This window comes from Harmonia axyridis, chromosome 1 (genome assembly GCF_914767665.1).
Source record: "Harmonia axyridis chromosome 1, icHarAxyr1.1, whole genome shotgun sequence".
In the NCBI taxonomy this organism is placed as follows: domain Eukaryota; kingdom Metazoa; phylum Arthropoda; class Insecta; order Coleoptera; family Coccinellidae; genus Harmonia; species Harmonia axyridis.
The window spans coordinates 23,517,675-23,538,349 of NC_059501.1; the positions used below are offsets into that span (position 1 = coordinate 23,517,675).

The 20,675-nt window shown below is 33.0% G+C and overlaps 2 protein-coding genes across 2 annotated transcripts; one reads left to right on the forward strand and one right to left on the reverse strand.

Annotated features, from left to right (window-relative positions):
* Positions 1 to 774: 774 nt before the first annotated feature.
* LOC123683033 (lysosomal aspartic protease-like) lies at positions 775 to 16,840 on the reverse strand. Its single transcript, XM_045621931.1, has 9 exons — positions 16,620 to 16,840; positions 13,507 to 13,651; positions 11,365 to 11,491; positions 10,309 to 10,427; positions 7,396 to 7,586; positions 5,666 to 5,818; positions 5,421 to 5,604; positions 1,757 to 1,849; positions 775 to 1,068 (listed from the first exon to the last, which is right to left on the reverse strand). The coding sequence occupies exons 1-9, from the start codon at positions 16,751 to 16,753 to the stop codon at positions 910 to 912; spliced, it is 1,305 nt and encodes a 434-aa protein (XP_045477887.1). The 5' UTR covers positions 16,754 to 16,840; the 3' UTR covers positions 775 to 909.
* On the forward strand, positions 15,141 to 18,417 carry LOC123683038 (probable 39S ribosomal protein L24, mitochondrial). Its single transcript, XM_045621937.1, has 3 exons — positions 15,141 to 15,254; positions 17,389 to 17,867; positions 17,999 to 18,417. Exons 2-3 carry the CDS (start codon positions 17,477 to 17,479, stop codon positions 18,355 to 18,357), a joined length of 750 nt encoding a protein of 249 aa, XP_045477893.1. The 5' UTR covers positions 15,141 to 15,254; positions 17,389 to 17,476; the 3' UTR covers positions 18,358 to 18,417.
* Positions 18,418 to 20,675: the final 2,258 nt, after the last annotated feature.

Consider the following 20,675-nt stretch of genomic DNA (forward strand, 5'->3'; position numbering starts at 1 on the left):
TTGCTGTTGAGGTTTGTTTTTAAAATTTTGTTGGTTATCCTAATGAACTCATTTGTTAATTCTTCTTTCATTCTTTGATGGTTGTTTCGTCGGTTTTGTTTAATTTCTAGGTATTTGTAAAGATCGTCCGATTTCATTTCTTCTATCTCCTGTCCATTGGAAAGAGCGATCGGTTCATCTTGGATTCACCCTTGCACTACACTACTTTTGTTTTCTTTAAAATGATTTAGTTATGCAATTCGTTCTCAACTTGCACACTTCAGCAAGTTTATTGTAATTAGATCAATCTTGTATATTTCCAAAATGTTTGTCAGCCCAATATATTATTATTATAAAATGCTTGAACATTTTGTTTTGTTTTCTTTAAAATGATTTAGTAGAACAATCGGATTATGCGCATGATTTATAAGACTCCCACAAACCAACGCGGCAAATGGGAATATTCGTAATGAATTATAAGGATCCAGACTCAGATGCGGTACGAAAATTCGCATTCGCCGCGTTGGTTTGTGAGAGCCTTTATTTTCAATTCGAATGCGCCTACGTCTGACACTAGTTGATATGATATGAAAAGTCATCCATGAAATTCGTTGGAATTAAAAAATTTGATAATACATTCTTCTAGGAAACTGGATTTCCCGGAAAATGTCGCCGGCCTCTAGAGCGGGCCTGTTGAGTGACGTGTTAGATATAACTGCTAGCTGCCGGAGCATTTCAGTGAATAAAAAAAACTTTCGCTTGTAGTATCTAGTGAGGATAATAACTTTTGTGAAATTAAAAGATATATATTTTATTACATCTCAACTGATATCTACATTATATGAATTATAAAAAAAATTCCATATTATTCGATGTATTCACCATGTTCAAAATTGTTTGATTTATATAAATTATCTTGATTTGAACGATTTAAGCCGCTCTTACCAATCCGATTGTATTCTGTTCCACATTGAAAATAGTGTATACTTCGGACAGAAAAGCTCCACCCAATACCCATCTTTGTTCTTCTTCTTTAGACTCGGCTGGTCGCAGTGCAGATAAACAAATACTTAATGACTTGAACGTTACCTGTAAAATGGAAACGGTTTTATAAGTATTTTTTTGACACATCTCTGTGTAGTCTCTAGATAAAATTTCTTATTGGTGGTATATGTCACTCCTAGATTCAATATTTCTAACTGAGTTAGGTGAAATGGAAATAAACTGAGCGAGAAAACTAAATTATTCTAGCGGCACATCTTACCAGGAAAAAATAAGAACTAGCCAATTTGACTGATATTACAGAAAATATTCTCATAAAAAAATTTCGTCTCAATTCATTTCCCTTAATATTTTCTGTGGAGAAAGGATTTCTCTTTCACTTAGCTGGCGATAAATTCCGCGTACACGTGCTCTAGACATTTTAACAACAACTAAACATCAACTTTGGATCTCCTCGAACAGCTGGTTTGTTGTAAAATCTAAAAATATTGCGAAAAACAACAATATTTAAGTAACAAAAATTGTTCACATGAAAAAACCTTCACGATTTTTTTCTCCAAATTCAATCATTTACTCCTTACTATACTAAATTAAAATTTACACAGCTCCATCTGAGTGTTGCAGTTTCTTTGTCAGTCAGTATATATTGTTCCAAAATTCGTGCGAATAGATTTTCACCTGAGTATGCTTCTCAGACGAACTTTGAACGAGGGTGGATGAATTTGTTATTGGTAAATGTAAAACATCATATTTATACATCCTAACTCCTCCTTACCTTAGAAACATAACTATGTCCTTTCAGGGTAAATGTTTTTCCTGCAATAATGAAGTCGAGATGCGGTAATTGATCCACTTTATCGCATTCCACCTGAAAAAAATTAAAAGTTGAAAAAATAGAGATACAGCAGAAATGTCCACATGAAAAAATTCATGTCGATAGCATTTTCGCAATCATAGCAGCATATCGGATATAGAAAAAAAAATTTTGAATCTTATTACAAGCTTTTGAACGCTCATATATTCATGGCCAATTGCAGCCTTGGACCAAGAAATGTAGCTAACTTTTTATTTTTAGAATTCTGTTGATGCATAAGAAATGCAATTTTACATCAACCTTACAATGAATATTTTACTCTCGCAAAATCTCAACTATTATTGGGTAATTTTGTTCATAATTCGGCTTAATTTTTTATGGTTTTTATAATGCCATCAAGACGAAATTCTCCACGAAGTTTAAAATGATTAATCTCTAGAGACATATAAAATATTAACTCGATCAGATCATTAAACAAGAAATAAATATTATTTGTTATTTAATATCAGCATCCAATATTGGGTATTTGTTTGATTCTGATGATGTGATCAGCCTAAAATTTTGCACGGAGCAAGTTATTCTCATGACTCATTGGGTAATTTTCTTTCTATATTTTCCTTCAATTCTATTTGGTTTTGATTATGCTATCAACATTAATTTCGCTCGAGACTTCAAATTGTATTTTGAAATTTAAAAAAAAAATTCAAATGTCTACGGAACCTCTAGTCTGAATCAACTCAAACGCGGCATTTGAGATTCGAACTTACCCTGGAAAATTCAAGTTTTCAGCATACGAATTTCGTCATCAGTTATCGTCCATGCGAAAAATACAAACATTGTGACGAAATGATCGGTTTCTAGGTAGTAGATTGTACATTGAAGCTAAAATTCCCCGATGGACGATCGAAAAAATCCAGCGCATTTTCTAGGGTCTAGGGTAGATTGCGCGACCTAGAAATTTCTGAAGATACTTAGGCCCAGTTTCACCAAATGCTTTAATCTTGACTTAGCTCTTAAGTGAGGCCTTAGATCACGATTAATGTAATGTAACGTTTCACCACACTCCAAAGCGCCATTTAATCGACCAATCGCGATTTAGCACTAATCGGCCATTTTTGGAGGATTATAACCTTTAAAGTTGAGATTAATAATTATTTATCAGTATGGAACTCTTGTCTATGTAATTATTTTTCCGGAAATTTCTAATTTTTGGGTCAATTTTATCAAAATATGACTATATGTATAGGCTCAATATTTCCCATTTAAAATACACGTAAACTTTGTTTTTGTCTTTTATGAAATTTATTGCAAATAATAATTTATTGATATGTTTGATTGAAATATTATTTAAGAAGCAGTTAAACTTGTTAATAAAAATAAATAAGTTAATAAAATTACTTATATAGTTTTTTTTCCAGAATGTGTGGTTTTGTGAAATGGGATAATTTCTTTTTAACTTCTGCAAGTTTCCGACATTTCGAAGCACATCACTCGACATTTTCGGCAAAAATTAACTTTGTTTTTTGTTTACAAGATGACAAATGTTTTGAAATGTTATAAGTTATGAATGAATGACACCTGACACCTAGCGCCAATGGTGGTCATCACTGCTAATACGATACAGAACACTATTATAACTCTTTGTTCACAACGTTGCCAAATGGTCTGACTATTTAATCGCGATTTGGTTAATCGCGATCATCTTTGGACGGGTTGATGCATGGTGAAACAGAAAACACTGTTAAGCCTGATTTAGTAACAAGCGGAGTTTAATCAATCTGGGATCAAGTGCTGTTTGGTGAAACTGGGCCTTACTGTATCTTACAGTAATCTGTTCAATTATAAGACGGAACTAAATAAACAAATAGGAAGTTTTTCGAAGAGAAAGGGGTACTGTCCGACAAGAGCCGAACTAAGAATGATGCACATAATCGTACAATATTTACTCCATATTACAAATAAAAAATTAAAAAAAAACACACCAACATGAAACATGTATTAATGAGTTAATGGAGATTCTTCAATTCTATCAACATTATCAAATATGTATTGTCAAATATCTAACATGACTTGGGAAAAATGAAAGAAACTGAATCATTACAAATCGAAAAATCCAAAACATTAATAGAATCAAAAATTAAATGTACAAAATAATGTAAAGAATCTAAAATGATATGCGAAAAATGATGATATTATTCCGAATTTGATTCGCTCTCATCTTCGGTACCAATTTCACCAAAATTCACAACCACATTTTCAATTTTCCTAACGATGAAGTTCATATCAAACTTGTCAATCAAATCAATTTTCTTCAAATAATTTTTCTATTCTTGGGTGAAGTCAATATTTGATTCTGTTCATATTCGCTAAGGATTTTTATATGGAAGAATTATAAACCCCTAATGATTTGGAAACAATGCCCACTAACTCCGTTTTTAGTAGGATATTCCTCAATTTTTTTTACGAATAATTGATATAATATATGATATAATAATAATTATTTGCACATGACAATTATACCCATTTGTGAACGTTGACGATGAATGAATGTAGGTTTACTTACGCTGCTGAATTCGAATGATCATAATATCCATATATAGTTGTAAGTACAATCCTGGCAGTCTGGTAAGGATGAAGGAAAAATAGGATTTATGAGTGTTTGGGCAGTAAGGCCCAGTTTCACCAAATGCTTTAATCTTGACTTGGCTCTTAAGTGAGGCCTTAGATCACGATTAATGTAATGTAGCGTTTCACCACACTACAAAGCGCCATTTAATCGACCAATCGCGATTTAGCACTAATCGGCCATTTTTGGAGGATTATAACCTCTCAAGTTGAGATTAATAATTATTTATCAGTATGGAACTCTTGTCAATGTCATTATTTTTCCGGAAATTTCTAATTTTTGGGTCAATTTCATCAAAATATGACTATATGTCAATGTTTCCCATTTAAAATACACGTAAACTTTGTTTTTGTGTTTTATGAAATTTATTGCAAAGAATAATTTATTGATATGTTTGATTGAAATATTATTTAAGAAGCAGTTAAACTTGTTAATAAAAATAAATAAGTTAATAAAATTACTTATATAGTTTTTTTTCCAGAATGTGTGGTTTTGTGAAATGGGATAATTTCTTTTTAACTTCTGCAAGTTTCCGACATTTCGAAGCACATCACTCGACATTTTCGGCAAAAATTAATTGTTTTTTGTTTACAAGATGACAAATGTTTTGAAATATTATGAGTTATGAATGAATGACACCTGACACCTAGCGCCAATGGTGGTCATCACTGCTAATACGATACAGAACACTATATAACTTTTTGTTCACAACGTTGCCAAATGGTTTGACTATTTAATCGCGATTTGGTTAATCGCGATCATCTTCGGACGGGTTGATGCATGGTGAAACAGAAAACACTGTTAAGCCTGCTTTAGTAACAAGCGGAGTTTAATCAATCTGGGATCAAGTGCTGTTTGGTGAAACTGGGCCTAAGAGTCACCTTATGCGTAAATCCTGCGATTTACTCTGTTTATATTGCTCCGTCTTGTATTTGAAGGGGTAAAAGGAAACGGGCGCTCAAAAAAGACCATAATCGTCCAGTTGAAAAGTACACTTACAGAATATCTTCCCATGATCAATTTCGTGGCCCCAATTCTGGAATGAATGTCATTTATCTCCTTAGATGGTCCAACTATTGTGCTGGAGCTGGTATCGATGATGGCTTTGCAGCCAATCGAATGATCAGGGAATCTCTGCTGGCAATAAGTTGTTTTTTTCGTAGGATTCTCGACAAGAAGAATTCTGAAAGACATTTATTGTGGATGATACCATTCAAATTCTTAACGTATTCATAAAATCTTACTTGTCCACCATAAATTGCCAGTATGGCAATGGATCTACTCTGAGAAAGACTACTTTATCACAATGATATTCGCCATTTATGTATTCTGCTTTAATGTGGTGGCCATCTGCAAATCCAAGTGTGATTTCACCACCCGCATTCGACTGATAGTTTCTGGAAGGAAAACATTGATGAATAGAGTCTATAAGGTCTTCTAGATGAAGGATGGTTTGGAAAGATCCAGGTTTGTCTTGACTAATAAGGAAATATGTGAAAAGATGTGAATTTTACTTTGTATCATACAAGCTGAAGCCTGCGGTTTCACCCGTGCTCTGAAAAAGTACATGGATGGACAAAACCAAAATATCCTCCTGGAATCAGAAATTGACGTGTCCGACTGATTTTCCACATTTTCATTTTAAAGCCGGAAAATCGAGGAATTAAGTTTAAGTTGGACCACACTGTATTTATATATATAAGGTGTTTACTTCAAAAAGTCCAATACTTCAAGGCGAAATTTTACATGAGATATTCTACAAAAAATGTCATATAACACATGGTTTTAATATTGACGGTATGACTTCAATTTAACATTTTGTGTTTTTACGAAATATCGATTTTTTTTTATAAAATCATCACATTTCAGTTATCCTTGTAGACTATAACACAAGAATTTTTTTGTGTCAAAAAATTCACTGCAGGGGTTGTAAGCAGATAAAACTAACTATTCTTAGATGAACCATATCAATAATATTTTTCCAATATAGGTTCATCCTCGGGTTCATCGATGAAAAATGAATTATATTGAATATGTTGTCTTTTCAAAAAAAACTATCCCATTTAGTGACCTTTCGTATGACATATGAACTTTTGTTCTAGATTCTTGTTTTCGGACTCAATATCATGGCTCACATGATAACAACCAAAAATTTGAATTATTTAAACCTGATTTTTTTCCATTTTGCAGCTTTCAATGATTGAATTAGTTGTTTTTTCTTATTGAATGTTAGAGTTAGTCTCACTAGAAGTGTTACCTACTTCGACTGAATTTTATTGATACATATTATCTTTTTCTCGATTCTCCTTGGGTGTACATGATGGCCGAAGAAGGGTTAGACGACGTCGGGGAGAGACGTGAACCTCAGTTTGATGTTGGGCGTCATGTACACCGGACAGTAGGCATATGGTATAGAGTGCTATTGCACTTCAGTCTTTATTCAAGGTAACATGACAGCACTGCGTTTCCTTCAAGGAATAGTGAAGCCATATGTTCTCCCTCACCTTAACGGGCTCGAGAATCCAATATTTCAGCAAGATAATGCTCGACCTCATGTTGACAGAGTTGGTTCAAACTTTTTCGAAGCGACGTATGTGAATCTTTTGCCATGGCCGCCCAGATCCCCAGATCTTTCGCTCATAGAGCATGATTGGGACAACATGGGAAGAAAGATTGGAAATTCACCCCAGCCCTCATGGATTTTGGCGGCTCTGAGACATAAAAGTCAAGGTAGGTAGCTTGGGATAGTATCCCTCAAGAAGAAATAGACCATCTTATTACATAAATGCCGAGACGTTGTGGGGAGTGTATAGATAATCGCGGTGGACAAACACATTATTAACAAATTCATTGAAAATTGAAAATTGTAAACCCTTCGTTTTTTTCTCCAAATTTTAATTATCATATATTATCATTATATTATATTTCAGGTATCGATTTTATATATTTTATTTAGTTCTCGTCGATAACATACCTGTTAATATAAACGGAAAAAATTGGTTCCACAATTTTTTTCTGTAGCAAGAGAGTGTTGAAGAATGGTTTATAACCGGAACCAACGTCTCTTCCTAATCCCAGTACACCATCGGCTTTGTTGAAAAGGAACGATTTTGGCAGTTGCGTCATTTCAATGAAACTGAAATTTGTTACGTTTGAGTGCGTTATCTGCAAAAAAAATCGTCCTAGAAATATATACAAGGTGAACAAACTATAGAAACGTATGGCTCATGTAAAAATAATGAAGTTAGTCGATTTTCATCTGTTCCCAAGTACTACAATGAAATGAAAACGAATTTCGAGTACATTTTCTGATCGTTCACCAACAACCCAGTGAAAATTGAAATCAAGAAATCAATAAGTTCAATTTTTAGGATATTGTGTCCTTAATGATACCGTCAAATGTTTATTCCCTAGATATTAAACTTGCTACTGACCATGAAGAGCAAATTGTAACTATTCAAAAGAAGTAATTCCACGAATAATTGAAAGATTTTGCTTTTTCGAACTGGGCCTAACACCAAATTTGGGGAATTTTACAAAATCTGTTTCAATTCCATTCACAGGCTACGGTTAATGATCTCGAGCAAATTGTTCCGTCAAATGATGAATTACACTGACTAGTTCTAGCATTTCCTGCTATTAAAATGATAATCAAAATTATTAATGGTATGATCTTTCGAATAACCAGGATTCATCAAGATATAAATTATTATATGTAGGAACTTTTTTGATAAGCGAATTGAGAGGAAAATCACTCATAAGATTAAAAAGAATTATCATGGGTACCTTAAATGAGCTGTCATATATCTCAAGTCGTGAATACATAGAAATTAATTTCAAAATTTTTCAACTAATTCTGTAGGTAGTTGAACTACTCTACAAAAGTTTTAACAGCTGAATATTGATTTTCCGACCCCACCTATAGTCACTAGACATTTAATTAGACCTGAAATAAGTAGCTCTACTTCATTAATTATGTATAATTTATCCTCATAGGAATGACTCAAAAAATGTTGCCGATTCATTAAAAAATTCACAAAATCACAAGTATACAGGGTGGCCACTTTTTTAATGGGATTGTATTGGTAATTTTTAAACCATAAGAGTTAGAAAGTCGGTCAAATGGAGAAAAAGTTGCATGCATAGAAGCATTATCAAGCAGTTCAAACAAATCGAGATTATCAGGCCGGTTATTGAGATTTCATAAGAAAAGTAAATTATGTCATTTTGATTTTTCTTTTTTTCCCACTTCATTTCAAATATCATCAAAAAATGTTACAGGAATTTTTTATTCGACAGTAAATTATCCTCAATTTGACGTAATCAGATTTCGTATCCAACGTTTCGTACTCTCTGGGCCACCCTCAACCTCATTTTTTTCAATACGAACCTGCATATTTTATGAAATTTTTCGAAATAACTTTTAACGCTGAATTCAACGATATATCATACAATGTCATTCAAAGTAGATTTTCAGGTGATTTTGACCCTTATTCAATTTTCTTTGGGTCGGATCTGTATTACCTTCAGTTAGTTTTATTAACAACATGCAATATGCAATAAATTTCGATAAGAAAACTAAATGGAACATATTAGAATCAAAGCAAGAAACCAGTATACTGGTTTCTTGGTTCTTCTTTTAGAATAATCATTTAAATATTTCAATTCATAATAATTAAACGAGAGTATCATTTAATGAAAGAAAAATCAAATGATTATTCGAAAGTAAATGAAAATTAATGAAGTAAGTGTTTGAAAAGTCCACCATTTTGTAAAATGCACTTTACGGTTCTGGAACCCATACTTCTTATACATTTGCTTGTTTGGTCTCCTTGAATACCTTCCAAAACATTTTCAATTTTCTCGCGAGGTATCACTATTGTTGTATTTGTCATTTGTTCCATTAAAACAAATTACAGAATCGAACTTTATTTTGAGATCATAACGATATAATTTTTGCAAGGCTTGGTATTCAAATTTGAAATCATTGTATTCGCGTCTCTTGACTATTTTATTAACAGCAGTTTTTGAAAAATTCCATTCACTGGCCACAATTCTCGATTTTTTTTCTGGGTTCGATTGAATTTGGGTCAGAACATTGATATCGTTAATAGACTTGTTTTTTCTTACATCCACACCATTAAATTTGGATGAGGGTCAAAATCATCTGAAAATCTACTTTGAATGACATTGTATGATATATCGTTGAATTCAGCGTTAAAAGTTATTTCGAAAAATGTCATAAAATATGCAGGTCCGTATTGAAAAAAATGAGGTTGAGAGTGGCCCAGAGAGTACGAAACGTTGGATACGAAATCTGATTACGTCAAATTGAGGATAATTTACTCTCTTTAATATTTGAAATAAAGTGGAAAAAAAAGAAAAATCAAAATGACATAATTTACTTTTCTTATGATTTCTCAATAACCGGCCCTGATAATCTTGATTTGTTTGAACTGCTTGATAATGCTTCTATGCATGCAACTTTTTCTCCATTTGACCGATCTTCTAACTCTTATGGTTTAAAAGTTACCAATACAATCCCATTAAAAAAGTGGCCACCCTGTATACTTCGGATATTTTCCTTTACCTTGGGAATTTGAGGCCATTCACTCGGGCTCGCTAAATCCATTTCGCCTTCTGGTAGTAATTAAGTTCACATGAACATGGAGACAAACAAATCACAACAAAGCGAAAACTAACCCGATTTCCCGCTTCGGTGAGGCACTGCCTCATAGGATAAGTCGCCACAGGTGTTTATCCTAGATTTCGTGAAGAATAGAAGGTAACGAAAGGGCGTTTTCATCATACAAATTGTACGTATAATTTTTCACTCTAGTCAAGAAATGTTTTTTTATTTGGAACATTGTAAAATCCAAAAACTTACCGATATATTATCGTAAGAATAAAATCCTGTTAAATTATATCCATCTGCATCAACAGAAAATCTTCTTCCATCTGGTTTATATCCAGATGACTTATCGTGATTGTACTGGTTGTGCATCCCTAAAACAAATTTTACATCAAAGAAAATAAACAATCGTCATTTTCTATTTTTGAATATTCTGACCACCATTATCTCCCAAGAAGTACTGATTTTTCATTTTGTCAACGATATCAAGCAGATACCAAAAATCGAAAAAATTTTTGTTGACGACTACGTTTACCCATATCAAAAAGTGTAGTATTGAAGCAAAATTGATTTTCACGTTTTTCTTAACCACCAGTAGTGCACCAAATAAAAATTCTGGAGAAAATAAGTGAACCTGTTCCAGAAAAAATATCACCCTGTAGATTTGCATTCAAAATCATATTCAAAAATGGAATATATATGCCAAATTCAAGTTAAATATCTTGTGAAGGGAAGGAGTTATGAGAAAAAAAAAACTTGAAAAAATCAAACTTCAATACCCTATATCTCGAAATCTCGAAAATGAAACTTTTACAGGCCCATGTTATAAGACACTTGGAATGATCAGAGGAATCTGGCATTTTCGTTTGTACCTCCACTTAAGGAACATCCTGTACAGTCAATTCACAACTGCTGTCTTCACAAACAAATGGCAATTTGAATGAAACACATTAAATGTTTTGATGCGAATTACTCGGATCAGTTGTTCGATGATTGCAGTATTGATATTTCGTGACAAGAATGATACAAAATTACAAAATACAAATTACCCCTAGTGCCCCTTCATTTCTACGCCCTTCTGTTTATGTTTCGGCAATGAGGTATTTTGATTTTAGTAATAGATGAACTTTTGTTATTCGTTGCATTTTTTATGCATGGATATTTAGTTATGCCTCTTTTATCATGAGTTTGTTTGATTTTTCAATATGCTTATATATGTATAGGGGTTATTTTTGTATTTTGACCATTTTCGTAATTTTGTCATGTTAATGTGATAATTTGGGAAATAAAGTAATTATTATTATTACTTACAGCAACCTATTGTATCTACTATATGGCAACGCGATGAGATTACCCAAGTGTAAATCCATGTGGTATCCAATGCAACGTTCATCGACTGTCCTGGGTGGCCTATTACAATTTTGCCATAGAACTCATGCTACAAAAAAATAAATATCAATGAGGAAAAATCAGATAGGGAATGAGAGAGAAATTACTAAAGTCCAGAAAATGAATAATTTCAGATATAATACCATAAGTACTAAGCATTGGTATTGCTTTACATCACATTGTGTACACTTTACTACATTAATATCCTATATGTACTTACGAGTTATGACTACACAGGGTGTTTCAAAAAAAGGTGAACCGTCTCTAGGATTTTTCGTAGCGCCATCCGTATAGGGCGTTTTCTACCTATCCTAGAGACGGGGTCACCTTTTCTTGAAACACCTTATATACAGATTACTAAAAGAGTGTAATCTGACGTTGAGTTTTGTTTACGAAAATTGTGCTACTAGTTTACGTCATAGGTAATACGATAATACGTAGGTAAAGGCAGTGAATACTGCTTCATTATGAATTATTGCCAAAGAAATCAAGAGAAAAGTACGAAAATACATATAAACGATTATCGCAAGACTAAAAACACGAGTTTTCTCTCAGAAAATGTTGTAATGGCATACCTACTTCCTAGACCTTTCTTCAAAGATGGAACCTTCAACATTATGGGCCAATCATTCGTTCGATGTTGTAGTCAACTCTTGGAATAACACAATGCACATATATAAAGGGTGTTTTTTTAGAGCTATAGAACTTTAAATTGCAATAAAACAACGATGGATTATTCGATTGACATGAATTTTATTTATCCGCAAGATAATCTTGTGGCATTACATTTCAAATATGATTTCTGGCATATGACCGCCTGGCTCGGATGTAGTCCAATCTGTACGTCCAATTTTCGATGACTTTTTACAACATTTGTGGCCGTATATCGGCAATAACAAGGCGAATGTCAAATGGTCAAGGGTTTGGGGCATAGACCAATGACTTTACATAGCCCCACAGAAAGTAGTCTAGCGGTGTTAAATCACAAGATTTTGGAGGCTAATTCACAGGTCCAAAATGTGAAATTAGGCGGTCACCTAACGTGTCTTTCAATGAATCGATTGTGACAAGTTGCGTCGTCTTGTTGGAACCACAGCTCCTGGACATCATGGTTGTTCAATTCAGGAATGAAAAAGTTAGTAATCATGGCTCTATACCGATCACCATTGACTGTAACGTTCTGGCCATCATCGTTTTTGAAGAAGTACGGACCAATGATTCCACCAGCCCATAAAGCGCACCAAACAGTCAGTTTTTCTGGATGTAACGGTGTTTCTAAATACACTTGAGGATTAGCTTCACTCCAAATGAGGCAGTTTTGTTTGTTGACGAGCCATTCAACCAGAAGTGCGCTTCATCGCTAATGGACGTAGTGCGCGATACGTATTCCGCACAGAACCATTATTTTCGAAATGAAATTGCACTATTTGCAAGCGTTGATCAGGCGTGAGTCTATTCATGATGAATTGCCAAACCAAACTGAGAATAAATCACTTGACAGCTGTTAAATCGGTCGCCATCTTGAACAGAAATGCCAACCTAAAGTTATATATCTCGAAAAAAACACCCTATATATATCTACATATTCAAAACTTCGTTCTTTACAGAAACGGCAAGCTCAAGATTATAGGGTGAAGAAATCTAAGATTTTAACGAAGAAAGAAATTAAAAAATGTATCTAGGGAGTTCCAAATAAAAAAAAATTAATGTTTGAGGCAATTTACAACGATTTAATTTCTATTTAGATATTTAGATTAAACATTTTATTATTTTTTAGGTGACTTCAATATTTGATATTTCTGGGGTCTGTAGAATGAATGAATTAGACCGAATGACTCTACTATATCTATTAGTACGGCAGTAAAGTGTGTTGCAAACCGATAGTCGGTAGATGAATATTTCCTTCCTAATTTTTCGTATTGATTCCAACAAAAGAAAAAATCTAACATTAACATTTTGATCTACATTGTAGAAAATTCATAATGGTTTCAGGCTTTTTATGTTGTTGGTTATTGATATCATTCTCTTTAATAAAAATCTTAATATCATAGGTATAATACTCACATCAAGAAATCTATATAATCTTATAGTATCATTAGTTCTGGGTTTAGGTGTGGGTTTCTTATTCCAATCCATTAATACACCATGCTTGTGAAGTGGTGAATTGATTTGTTGTTCAAAGGGACTTTTCTGATGTACAATTTGTATGCTGGAAGTAAAATTAATTTCTATAAAATGAATTCGGTCCTTACTTGGCGGAAATTCATTATAAATAAAATAGAACAAAATAATTTTCACTTGATTATTTAATTGTTAGCAACAATTGTTTCGCCACACTGTGGCTTCATGAGGCTACATTTTTGACTGATAAGAGTATGTACAGAGTTTTTCGGAAACTTATATAGGAACAAAAATTATTATATTCCTTTTTATTTCCATGGAACTCACGGCATGAAATACCAATTGAAGATAACTAACTGATTCATGATATATGATTCATTTTGTAATTATCAAACGAAAATAATGAATATCCACTAATACTCGGATCTATACCGATAAATGAACGTGACTAATTTCTCATAGGCAAAATAGGATTACGCATAGATGAGTTAGGTACAAACCTAACTTCAGAAAATGTTCCAATAGGAATGATACAATTCATGGAATCGATTTTATACTATACATGGAAAGATACACGCTTCAACAACATTCAGAAACTGTTAGATTCCTTAAATTGTAAAATCAAAACAGTGCTCATCTGTGAATACTGAGTGAAATTTTTTCATTCGCAAATTGAAAATACCTAATGTCATTCTACAATGGAGATTATTGTTTAAAGAAATTACCAAATAAAAATTGAGGCCGACGATACAGTTAACGAAACCGAAATGCTTAGGAACTTTGGCTGTTATCATCCAGAACTGAATGTCTTGTAAAAGAGTGATTCTTAGGCCAGTCAATCCCATTTACACACCATGTGTTCACTAGTTTTTACCTCCGTTCCAACCGACCAAAACGACCCCAGTTCAAATAATAATAATAATAATAATACCTCCGTTCCATAAACTATACAAATCTCTGCTGACTTTCCCATGCAGTACAAAATATATTTGCACCGACAATGGCCTGTCAGCAATCCTACAACCACCTCAGCTCGTGGCAGCTTTCTGGTGTAGGTCGGTAAAAGCACCACAAATTCTTCAAACTTTGACTGATGGTAGCTGTACTCATTCCGAACTTGTCTTCGATTAGTGACAAGAATTTGAAAAATAAATTTATTGTTGAACATGTCATTTCTTTTTTGGTTTGCTGCATCTTGAATTTTATTAAGTAATTTTTGAGAAGAAATGATTTCAACGTGATAGACAAGCCCCCTTTATATGTCCCTATAAATAAACTTTAGGAATTGTTATCCGGTGAACGAGATGGCCATATAGTATTACTCCCTCTCGACCTCTCCATTTATTTTGAAAATTTTCATTGAACCATGCAGCTACTTGTTTCCCCCTGTATAATGGTGCATCTTGGAGTTGATATCACATATTTCCAAAAATAACTACTACTGACAACAAATCATTGTTGTTGTAGTGGCTCTGTCTGCCCGAGAGGTGGCGTTATGGGCGTCGCGCCACACTCTAGTGCGGCCCCGGCTGGTTTAAGAGGATCGCCGCGTTGCAGCAGAGTCACCTCTCCACGATGGTGTAAGATGGTGCCATGGACGGATATCGCGGGATAGCCCATAATTTTATCTTAAACATTTTATAGAGATTGGGAATCTCATGTGAAGTGGGTGTATTCTTTTGTAATGTTTGGTAGGTACTACTATGTTTTTTATCAGATTCAGCTTCGTGAATTCTTCGTTCGATAGTTCTAATTAAGTTTATGACGCGCAATATATAGAATTGAAATCTGTTTGAATGAAAAGTGCTTGCAATAATATACTTATAAAACCAACCCGTCTATAGGCTTCTACTTAAGTAGAATGTAGATATCAATTATTTAGCGGTTGGGAACATTAAAACATCACGGAAAATAATGAGAATTATTTTATCTGTTAACATTAACATCGTCTTTGACCTTTCAGGTCACACCGTATCAGTATCTATATGTATCTATCATATAAAGTATAAGTATACTAAATATATACAAGACGATCAAAACATCTTTTCGGTTGTTGAAATAATTATCTTGAGATTTGTCAGAAAAATCGAGCCAATATTTTTTACTATCTGAGTTGAATTAATACTGAGTAGAAATAAACAATTTGAGAATTTTGATTTCATCATGAGGTTACTCTTTTTGAATATAATAAAGGTAAAGCCAGCTCTAGATAGTTAAATCTTCAGAGCTACTTACTTCAATGATTCCGAATATCAAATAAAATGAACCAATGTGTTGTTATCGCAATGTCACAGCTTCAGTAGTTACCTATGGATTGATGAATTTGGAAAATGCGTGAAATATGACTGATGATAAATATCGGACGAATACCCATCAAATAAACTAAAAATCTGCTGTGTATAAGGGGAAATGAGTGGAGTGACATTGGAGAAAATTTGTTTTTTCTTTTTTGGGAAAATTAGACGCGATAAGAGTTTGTTGATTAATAAGTTTGCAAAATTTCACCTGAGAAAATTTTTTAATCGGAGAACAAAAAACTGAAAACTAAAAAAGTGATCATATAATGCTTCCGCTAGTCGTTACCTTCGGTAGACTCGAGAGCAATATCACCTAATATTCCTGTAATAAGAGATTCGACTAGGTTGAAATTTGAAACACTCGATGGCGAATTTCAGAAAGATCGTATGAACAGAACTCATTATCCAGATAAACTAACTGATAACAATGACTTATTCATGGCTAATCTCATATGTTCTTTGGTTTTCAAGGTAGGTATAGCAATAGGCGCATGGATAAACGATCACTAAAAATCTTCTGACGCCTAACGACAGTCCAGTGCTTTTCTACAATTTTTAACCATTGAAATATTACAGTTCGAATGAAATTAGTTTGATATTTTGGATGTTTCAAATTGAAGGAAATATTTAATTGCCTAAGGAATTTTGGCTTAAATTAATCTTCTTCAATCCTCGGGAACGAAAAAATTGAGTTATGAAATTTCACTGGAAGAGGTTGTTTAAAATTTTTTTTAACACATCTTTACTTAGGGTACTTACCGCATAGTCTTTTTATGCTCGATGAAATTCAAACCTTCATATCCAACCGAAGTAATATTGCACACAGGTGGCTTACAATGAACCAGAGTTAAGAAGAACGAAATTGAAAAAATCTTAAAAATTATACAAGTCATTTTGTATTTCAACTTCAACGCCCGAAGAAACAATAATTCGCATCTATTGAATAAGAGAGTACGCTTGTACACTATAAAGTTATATTTAGATTATCCTTTTTATGCATCCAGAGGGAAGGGATTCCCCGAAAATGATCCATCTCGTCATTTATTGGTCCTTACTCCTTCCTTGCTTTCATTTCTCAACTAATGAGCACTAAGCAGATACCTACTATTCTAGAGACGGTGACAAACTAGACTCCATGCATTATATGTAAATACACATTAGAATAGGCAAGAAAAATCAGTTTGATTTTTTACGATTCTAATGCTGCCAAAGAATATTTTTATGATTCTTATAAGAAGAATTCGGAATTGCTGAAATAGAAAACGATCACTACAAAACGAAATCTATATTATAATTATCCTTTGTTAAAAAACTACGAACCACATACGATAGATGGCTGTGTAATTTCCAAATTATGCTCAAAAGAGTATAATTCAACTTTTTAATATTTTGGATATTCAATTATATAATATGAGAAAGGCTTCTTTTTTTTCTTGCTATTGTGTTTGCATCTGGTGTCGATTTCATTGTCATTTTATTAGCATTAAAATTCTTTGTGTTTATAAAGTATATCTCTCTCTGGTTTCAGCTTCTAACCAACAAATATCCTATGTCACAGATTGGAAATTATTATTATGATATAATAATAATTGGAATACGTTTGAAATTATATAAATATGAGGCTATCTAATGTTCTCTCAAAAGCCAAAAATTGGTCTAATCATTATTCAAATTTACCAGAATCATATATTAAACGGGCCTCAGAGCAAGTTTATTGGAAAAATCCAAAAGGACCTCAATACAAGCCAAACGTAGAGGTTAAAAGAAAGAAATTTAAGTATACAGTAGACCATCCATGGACATCACAATTTCAACAGGAAAATATGCCAGGTTCAAGACATACGAAAGTCTGGGTTGAGCCAGTCAAAGAATGGAGTTATTTCAGGGGTGATCGTGTAGAAATTTTGGAAGGAAAAGACAAGGGTAAACAAGGATTCGTGACTTCTATTATACAGGAAAGAAACTGGGTTATAGTTGAAGGACTGAATTGTAAACTTGAAAATATGGGTGAGGAATTTTTTCTAACAGATCAGTTTTATACAGTTTGCTCAGAATTATGTAATTACAAATGATTCATAATTCATTGAAAAGAATCATATCATCATCATTTTAATATTGCTAATGAAATGACATTCTAGGTACTAGAGGGGATAAAGTATACGTTCAGAGAGAACAACCTCTTCTAGTTACAACACAAGTTACTCTAGTAGATCCCTCAGACTTGAAACCTACAAGTTTTGAGTGGAGGTATACAGAGGAGGGAGAAAAAGTAAGAGTTTCTGTGAGAACTGGAAGAATCATACCTATTCCTGCATCAATTGAGGAGACTAGAGATTTTAAAAGTAGAGCTGCATATAAAGAACAACCTAAAGATACAGTTTCGGCTGAAATCGATAAGATAACATTTGAGCCCAAGTTGTGTACTTTTGAAATGGAGATAATGGACAAAATGGGTATTAAAGAAGATCGTATACCCCCAAAGTCGTACTGGTACTAACTAATTGCTCATTCTACCACATTTAAAAAATAATATTGAGTAAATAAATAATAAAAGATATGTTGGTCAGTTGCTTTTCCTGATTCTGAAGTATATTTTCACTATTTCTAAATTCAATGTGAAATTCAGTTTCTATTAGAAAATCTATAGAATAGTAGGTTAATTGTGTAAAGGATGAACAGAAATTACTATATAATTATACATTTTTGAGTATGACTTATGAAGATAGAATTTGAAATCCAAAAGTTGGAAGACAATTTTTTGAAGCTATAGGTCAGAAAATCCTACAAATTGGTCTTGGGAGATGCTCCAGTTGAGATGTGGTTGAATGAGCTCCAATTTTAGGAATAACATTGAGATAATACATTAACAAAATATTATTCAGTAAATGAATTTAATTATCAACATGACATGGTATGATCAGAATCAAAACTTCATAGTCATAGTTAAAACATTTCTCCTACAACTGCTATGGAAAATAGCGTATTCTTCATAGCTTACTCAATTTCAAAACTATGTATTGCTCATACTGTGGAAAATATTATTCCCCAGGGCACTTTGCCCACACCTCGCTTGATAGACCAATGAAATTGGGCTTTTGAGTCGTTGCTATAGAAATGCAATAAATTAGCAAATACTGCTAACGAAGGTCATTTTGATTTGAATTAACTCCATTACTTGAATTATTGAAATTTGTGCAGTTGTAGGAAAAGTATAGTGTGCAACATGTGGAGAAAGTCCTTTTCTCGCTCCTTCTCCACACTCACGAGAATAGTTGGACTTTTCCCACTTGTTGCACAATATACTATTTGTTGTGTTGGGCTTAGTTATTATCTGAATATAGGTATATTTGATTTCTTTTGATATATAGCTCAGCAATAGTTCAGAATAGTTTTTAAATTTAACTGATCAGATGAATAAGCTGAGAAAAGCCCCTTATTTCAAGGCAGTCTCAAAGTTTTATTGTTTGATTCAACCTGTAACACAGTTTGCAAATACTGAAGAAGATTTCAATAGGAGGCATGGGTTCAAATCTGATATAACTCAACTCAATTTCAATTTTATTCTTTTATTCATCACAAGTGGTACAAATTATATATATATATAAAATATCACAATAAAAGCAGCAGAGATATGTAGTCTCAGAAAGCTTGTACAAAGCAAAGAAGAAAATCAATAATCTATTTGGCTTACGTCAAAAACACCTCTTCAAAATCTCGAAAGTTATTGACTGTATTTAGGTGATTTTTGAGAATGTTTTTCTATATCATACTTTTTGAACTAAATCTTACCCTCATGTCAACCGGGAGTGAATTATGCTGCAGATATATGAGAGAATATTAACAGACTTTTCTATAACTTTGTTGAAAAGTATAATGTATCTATTTCTCTTTGACATTTTGTAACAGGTCTATCGTTAAGAGCACAAGATTCATAAGTTCAATAAAAAAGTCAATTGTTTCAAATTAGATATTTTAGAATTATATCTATGCAACATTCATGGTAAATAGCTTTCTCAGTGTTGTCGACACTTTGTACTTTTTTGGTAAAATCTTTAATCTATTGCTTGTATGTGGTGCTATACTAACTAAAGTACAAAACACTAATTTATCACAGCATCATAAAGTTCGCCATTGACTGTTACTGCATTACCTCACTCGCCTTTAAATGAAAGATTTTCATGTTTGTTTTGGTGTAAAATGCACAGTGACGTGTTCACAGGTTCGTGGGTTTTCTTAGTCCAAAAACTCCAAAATAAGAATATCCCGTTTGAACGATGTCATCGATGTGAAAATGGGCCTTGTGAAAAGAATCTGTAAGAAATTGGTATGTGCCTTTTTTGGTTCAAAGATCCATTGAGTGAATCTATTTTAATATGTTTCACCACGCATTTACTGACAAAAATTTAAATATTCTTGGAAGTGGAGAACAAATTTGCAGATGGGCTCCCGATCTTCTAAAAATATAGAGAAAGAGATAGAGTACAGAGTATACCTACTTGTATCATGTCCTATAATAAAAATGGTTCTCCAAAAGTTCCATTATTAATTTTTATGATTATAATTAATATGAAGTGCAAGTTTGGGAGTAGCTGATTGAAGTATTGAAGACCTTATATTTCTTGAATTTATGTAACTGTAATCGGAAGCGCTACATCCAGAAGGAATAACTTTCCTAACTATAGAAAGGCTATATTGATAGAACGCTATGATCAATATCAACGTTTTAGTTTGCTTATACCGGGTGGTTCAAAAGTCTAGAAACGGTGAATTTATTTCGCGCACAGGTGGAAAATCGGAATTCTAATACTGGGGTCT